Source organism: Acanthochromis polyacanthus, chromosome 10, assembly GCF_021347895.1.
Source record: "Acanthochromis polyacanthus isolate Apoly-LR-REF ecotype Palm Island chromosome 10, KAUST_Apoly_ChrSc, whole genome shotgun sequence".
Classification (NCBI taxonomy): Eukaryota; Metazoa; Chordata; class Actinopteri; family Pomacentridae; genus Acanthochromis; species Acanthochromis polyacanthus.
In genome coordinates this window covers 34,678,915-34,686,171 of record NC_067122.1, presented here as the reverse complement: position 1 = coordinate 34,686,171, position 7,257 = coordinate 34,678,915, and the positions used below count along the sequence as shown (strand labels likewise).

General features: G+C 47.1%; 1 protein-coding gene across 1 annotated transcript; it reads right to left on the bottom strand.

Annotated features, from left to right (window-relative positions):
- Window positions 1–2,242: 2,242 nt before the first annotated feature.
- slitrk2 (SLIT and NTRK-like family, member 2) lies at window positions 2,243–6,725 on the bottom strand. The gene has a single exon (XM_022213169.2). The coding sequence runs from the start codon at window positions 5,790–5,792 to the stop codon at window positions 3,123–3,125; it is 2,670 nt and encodes an 889-aa protein (XP_022068861.2). The 5' UTR covers window positions 5,793–6,725; the 3' UTR covers window positions 2,243–3,122.
- Between the last annotated feature and the right edge of the window lie 532 nt (window positions 6,726–7,257).

The window sequence follows — 7,257 nt, the reverse complement described above, 5'->3', positions numbered from 1 at the left end:
AAGCTCAGGTTCCTGCCTGGTAACACTCAGGTTATTGCAACAATCTATCATGGCGGGACTGAGAACTGATGTACGTGGCCCATTTCTCACTAGATGGATGGATGTGAACAGCTCTGGGCCTAGGACAGCAGGTCTGATGATGGAGATAAAAGCTTTCATTATCAGCAACTTAAAGATAAAGGATGTTGCCGGTTTAGTCAAACTTGGGTCTAATATTGGCAGTTTTGGCCATCATTCATGGCAACATCTGGATCAGATTAGTTATAAAAGTTTAGGTTTGCACTAAAAAGCTTGATTTAGAGTGTGCTGTTCTCATAATGTTTGGCACAAAGGACAAGCTGCTAAAAATGACTTCAAAGGTACAGTCAGAATGACGTGCTGCACATATTTAATGGATACTTATTTTGTCAGACACAACCTGCTAACAGTCTAGACACAGGGATCAAACTTCAGAGCAATAATAGCTCAGCTCCATATTTCCAGGTGATCTCACTTTTGGTTTTACCTCCAAGCTGTTCACTGCAATCTGTCTGTAATCCGTTTTAACAACCAAATTCATCTCCACTACTCATGTTTCTTTGTCTGTAGCATCACCACGTTTCCAGATCCCTGCCATATAATTGATCAGTCAAAACCAATAGAAATGTTGGATAAAAAAGACAAACTTCAAGCCTCCAGAACATAAACAGCAAGATTTTGCTCACATGAAGCCACAACAAACTAAATGTTGTCAATAAACACTCAAACCGACATACCAACCATTATATCTTCATCTTAGTCACTTTCTTTCAGCATTTCAAACTGTCCTCAGTTGAGCAATTGTCAAAGAGAGAAACAGTCATCTGAGCTGTACCTGCTTTTTCCCAGATGATATATTCCTTCAATGCAGCTAAACCACATAGTGATCACCACAAAGGCGGGACCAGCAATCTGAACTAGCGTACATGCAATATGCATGACTCTCCCTCAGCCCTCAAGCTTAGACAGACCTATATTTATAGAAACAGTTTTCCAGCAATAGAATAAATGAAAGCCACACCTCCATCTCTAAGAAAAAACTCAAGGCTCATCTCCTCCTGATGATTCTTCGAGCAGGTCTCAGCCGTCTGACTGGAACGCAGCCGGCAACATTTCAGCACCTCGGACAGCAACACAATAGCCAGTGGAGATCCAGCAGAGCAGGAAAGAAGAAGAAAAAAAGGAAACATGAGGACAAAAGACAGAGGAGGAGGTGGAGGAGGAGGGCAGGGGGACATACAAAAGAGAGAAGTGGGGGGAAGAGAAGAATTTGGCTGCTGGGAGGCCATTCACAGAGAACACAAAGAGCCAATGTCAACTCCAGTTGAAGGACAGAAAACAGAATTAGCATTAGTTCATCCATGTCACACAGCACTGCGAGAGTACAGCAGACCTCGATGATGCCAATATGCGCACAGTTTTCCAACAGCAGCTTGTAGGGAAACACTAATATGACATGTTTGTGCTGATCCAAAGAGCACTCCATGACTGTCAGCTGCAGTTGCTCTCAATACAAGCAGCATTTTCCTCTAAATAATCCTTTCTGATGTTCAACATGTGGAGGAATGTTGCATCTCCTGAGAAATGGTTGCTATGCATTGCTGCAGACTCCCCTCTATTTTCAGCACAGCCACATTTTCTTTTACTGCTTATCCACAAGGGACTGCCGACTACTGTTAACTGCAATACTAATGACAATTCTTCTCTTCTGCAAGATTACGCAGCTCAAGAAGAAGCAGCTGCTTAAAAAAACAACACATTTTTCTATCTACGCACCCTTCCTGAGGACAGCTGGCATCTTTATCAGACAATACGATCACTGCACAGCCCTCAGTGGTATTCTGACACCAAAATATTGACCCTCCACAATAAGCCAGGGTAACAGTGTGCACATGGAACGATGGATGGAGGTTTTCCAGAGGGAGAGTGAGTGAGAATGGAGGAAAATGTTGAAATGCTGTGTCAGTGTGAGAGAAAGCAGCAGCTATCATTCAGCTCAGAAGCAAAGAAACCAACACACAATAAAAAAAGGGAAGAAAAGCATCTCATCTCGTCAATCATTAGAGGGCCCATCACTTTTCATTAGGCAGGGAGAGAGAGGAGCTGCAGGCAGGCTCTATTTTCATTTTCTCCGGCTGCCACCACACACAGCAGACCACAGCACACCGCAACATCCCAAAATAATCATGCACAGTCTCAAGAAAAATTTACCTCAAGCTCAGGATCTTGACAAAGTGCTTCAGTGAAAATTTAATGGCGCAATTTCGCCGGCGCTGTATTGCTCCCCTATAGCATACAATGTTCTCTAGAAGTTGTACATCTCCAAAGACACTTCATAATGAAAGCAAAATAACATGGTTCTCCCTGTCAGCAACTGATAGCATCTCACACCAAGTTCAGTGTTTTTCTTTTTTTCTCTTTAAATGGACAAATAATCTTCTATTTTACATAAAGACTTGATTCTTTAAAATACAGCACTTTCAAAAAGAAACAAAAGAAAGGAACATTTCCATTTTGCAGAGAGCATTGTTGATAAAATAGTTGAGTGCAAAGGCACTTTCTGGAGTAAGTATAGTAAGATTTTGCCGCTTGTTGGGATTTGAAAACGTTTTTTATGGTTTAACACTCACCATTTATCAGTGTAGGCTAAGTATGTACAGGAATGTCAATCTGTAGCATTTCCTCCTCTACAAAGAATCATCATTTCATACTCGTGTTTGTCACAGGGAAAAATAAAATACAGTTTTATGAAAAGCACAAAGCCGTATTTGTACACAGTCCTGCCTATTATATACCTGCCGTCATCAGAGTCTTTAGGATTTCATTTAGTCAAAAAAGAAGAAATAATTTATACCTTCCAGCAGAAAAAATAGAACTGCATAATAATATACTTCTTATATTCCTTTTTATACATATTGAAAAGAATAAATGAGAAGAAAAGGAAGAGAGAAAAAAATGATGAAAGGCTTGGGTTCACTTCCAGTCCGTGGTGTTGGATTGAACACAGATAGATAAGATAGATATATAGAGGGCTATTATTACAGTAACTGCGTGATTATTAGGAACGCTGCACAGAACCTGGGGGAGGGGGCGACGTCGATATCTTACAGTTGGCTCATGGCAGTCTGTTTCTCCAGAACCTCCAGGTAGTCCGGCTCTGTTTTTAGCTTCCCAGGCAGCAGCAGTGGGTGCTCATTGTTTCTGGATGCGTGTTCTGGCCCAAAGTATTTCCTGGGGGTCCCGTACAGCACAGTTTTGTTCAACCTGTCCTGGTTGGTGATGTGCCGCCGGGCCGTAGCAGCCTCGTAGGGGGGCACGATGCAGGGTCTCTTAGGCAAAGTGCAAAAGTTGTAATTAAAAGGTGGGGCAGCTGCAGGGAGCTCCTTGGTAGGCCTCTCCCCTAAGTTCTGATACAACATCTCAGGAGGCTCCGGGGTGGTCAGACCACAAGATGTTGGTGATTTATCCATAAAATCCACTGTGCTAATGGTGTAGGCCCCTGGGCTGCGGTTCAGGATGTCGTCCTTCTTTGCATCCAGGGGCCCAAAGCTGAGCTCCTTCAGGTTGCGGTAGTACGCCACCTGCTCGCCATCCTTCTGCATGTAGATGGGGTTTTGGCACATGGAGCCCACCGGTGGGGGGATGTAGTTATAAACGTGGCTTTCTGAGCTTTTGTCTTGAGTCGGTTCGGGGGTGTAGGAGCCATATTGCACTTGGAAAGAGTTGAGATCTAAGTTGTTGGCGCCTGTGGGGACGTGTTCCACCCCTTTACGCCGTTTCAGGACGAAAACAAAGAGTCCTGCTCCAAAGCACACGGACAGGATGAAAACAACCAGGAGCCCAAGAATGAGCACTGAGAGAGGCACCTCAGGGTGCAGCTCAGGGGTCTGGATGCGGGATTCAGTGGGGCTGACGGAGCTAAAAGAAGAGGAGGGAGAGGAAGTGGGGGTGCTGGCCTCTGTTCCAGGGCTCATTAATGTGGGGGCTTTAGTAGGGGGGGCGTGTTGAGGCGGGGGCACCTCGCTTGGCTCAGGGCAGATGGCCTCGTTACGGAGCGAGCGCAGCAGGCGGCCCGCGTGTTTGGAGGGAGAATCACAGGTGATTTCATTCACCACCACACTGGTGCTGGACAACTCCATCCAGTTCTTGAGCGCCACGATGTCACAGGTGCAGTCCCAGGGGTTCTCCTGCAGGTCGATCTGTATAAACGCAGACAGCTGGTCCAGAACTCCTCGAACCGGGAGGTAGGAGAAGTGATTATTCCTCAGGTTGAGTCTTGTTAGCATGGTGCCCCCAAAAACATTGTCAGGAAGCGATCTGAGCAGGTTGTTGTTCAGAAAGAGCAGCTGGAGGTTGTGCAGAGAGTTAAAGGTTTGTGGTAGAATGTCCTTGATGATGTTGTATTCCAAATACAGGTACTGGAGGGACTGCAGGCCAGCAAAAAGAGACTGAGACAGTGACTCAATGTAATTCCCATTTAGATAGAGTCGCCTGAGGTTTGTGAGATTCTCAAATGCACCTTCCTGAATCACTGCTATCCTGTTATTCCCTAGATGGAGCAGCTCCAGTGAGCTGTACTCAGTCAGGTCGGTTCTGTAAATCACTTGTAGGTAGTTACCAGTCAGGTGGAGTTTCTTTGGGTAGGAGGGCTTCGGGTTCAGCTCACTAATGTTATGCAACTTGCGCTCTTGGCAGTTGATGTTCAGTCCACTATCAGGGTTCTGTGACGTGCAAACACACACGCTGGGACACAGCATGGGCACCGGGGAGCGCGTCTGGTAAACCATGATAGGCCCAAAAACATGTTTGTCCTTACCGATGCGAGGAGTGGGCCGGTGACGCATTTTGGGCGGACGGGAGGCTTTAGGGGCCCGGGTGGGCGTGATGACACCGGGGTGGTAGGTCGGAGGCAGGGCCCCTTGAAAGTGAGAGTCGGACGGGGGGTGAACGCGCTCCCCTGCGTTCCTGCGTGGGCACAGATCCTGCTTGATGAGTTGGGTGATGTCTTTGCCGTGCAGCCTGAATGGCGTCTCGCACACGATGTCTCCCACGAACACGGAGATAGTGTCCAGCCAGGATTTGAGGGGGATCAGGTCGCAGGTGCAGTTCCACGGGTTCTCCTCCAGCTGGATCTCCATGATGCCGCCTATGTGCTCCAGAACCCCGGCAAACGGCAGCATCTTGAGCCGGTTGCCACGTAAATCCAAGTGTGTGAGGAGCACAAAGCGGAAAATGTTGGGAGGCAAAGACAGCAGCAGGTTGTCATTTAGGATCAACACTTTGAGCTTATTGAGCTTACTGAAGGCGCCTGGCTCGATGGCGCTGATGTAATTATAGTCCGCCTGTAAATACTCCAAACTCTCCAGACCAGCAAAGGTGTCCTCTTTAATCACCTCCAGGTTGTTGTTGTTCAGATGGAGCCGCTTCAGGAAGCGCAGCCCGTTAAAAGCGCCGGTTCGGATCTCCTGCAAGCCGTTATTCCCCAGATGCAGCGAGGTGACATTGCCATAATTGACAAACTCATTGGCGCTGAGCCGTGACAGGAAGTTTCCGTTTAGAAAAAGCTGGGAGATTTTATTGGGGGGCGCCTGGAACAGACTGACGGTGGTAAATCCTTTATTCTCACAGTTGATATTCAGGATGTTCTCCCGCTCCTCGCAGGCGCAGCGCGTCTTGCAGATGTCTTTGGAGGCTGAAGTTTTGCGGCTCTCCGTTTCGGACGGTGACAGGCTGGTGACCGTGAGGACGCTCAGAAAGAGGACGCCGCTCAGCATTTTTACAGCCAAAAATGGTCGCTGAAATATAGATCCAGCATTTAACTTTGCAGCGTTGAGCCTTTTTAGATGGAATGGAGAAAAAAACACTGAAGGAGTGAGTTCTCACAGCAGTGAGAGGTGGAGGAAAAGGAGGTAGAGGCGCTCACACACACACTCTCTCTCACACACACACATACAGGCACACAGGCGCGCAAAAAACAGGCGCACCGCTGGTAGTTGGTGTTGAAATGGGACCATGACGCACAGGGGATGCGCACATCTCTCCACTGACCTTCACTTTGAATCCCCAAATTCCCAAAATCCGTCCAAAAAACAAATAATAAAAAAGATAAAAAGAAAAAAAAATCAACCCTGCAAAACCTAAAAAGCAAAACCACCGCAAACCAGCGGGATCCTGCGTGCTGAGTGAACTTGGCACATTGTCAGAGGCAGAGGGAGAATCGGTGAGAAAAAGCCTCTTACTGCAAACCCCCTTTTTTCAGAGCACCGATTTATTCAGTGGCTTCACGCAGATCAGCAGCAGCTGCAGCCAAATACTCAGAGGGAGACACGGGGTGTGAAACGCTCCCTCTTTTCCACTCCACGCAGAAAAAGCGCTTCATTTTAGTCCAGGCAAAAAAGAAATCACAAGATCCAGAGGAAAAAATGCGCAAAGACGCACCATAACGCACGGCTGGCTTTTCTTCTCATAGCCTTCTCCAGAGGGAAGGAACGAAGCTGACAGCGAATTCTTGCTGAGAAAAGAAGCGAAGAGGGTCAGAGAGAGAGAAAGCGCAGGAGGAGATGTATATTCCCGGAGCTGAGGCATAACTACAGCCGGTGCCGTCGGTCCTCCTCCTCCTCCGCTCCGCACTGAGAGCAGCACTGAGCGTCTGCTACTGCTGCCCGACTGCGTTTGTGTGAGTTTGTGTGTTGGTGTGAATGTGTGTGTGTTGGTGTGTGTGTGACAGAGAGAGAGGGAGAGAGAGAGAGAGAGAGAGAGAGAGAGAGAGAGAGAGAGAGAGAGAGAGAGAGAGAGAGAGAGAGATCGGGGTCCGTTACGTCACCGACACAGTCAACATGAACACACACTCTCGGACACACACGCTACTAAAAGAGAAAAAACCCACAACCCTGCAACAAGAGCCGTTTTTACCTCATAGCCTCTCACTGAACTCCAGTTTTATCCCGGACAAAGTAATACATTTCTCCCATATTAAACTGAAATCATCCGTTTTCACTGCAGATTCGGAGAAAGTTTGGCTCAACCAGCATCATCTTTCTGTGTGGTGAGAGAAGTTTTTAAAAACTGAGCAGCTCAACTATGAAAATGCACTTCATTGTGTTTCTCATTTCTCATGTACACCTGACAGCTCTAGAGGAAATCCTGATGCCTAACAGGAGTCTAGTTTGCATTTAAAAAAACACATTAAATGAGCGTCTCCCACACCAGCTAGTAACAGAGGGACGAAGCATGGATGTG

Excerpts from the sequence above, each read along its gene's own strand:
- slitrk2 (XM_022213169.2), bottom strand. The coding sequence starts at position 5,792 with ATGCTGAGCGGCGTCCTCTTTCTGAGCGTCCTCACGGTCACCAGCCTG.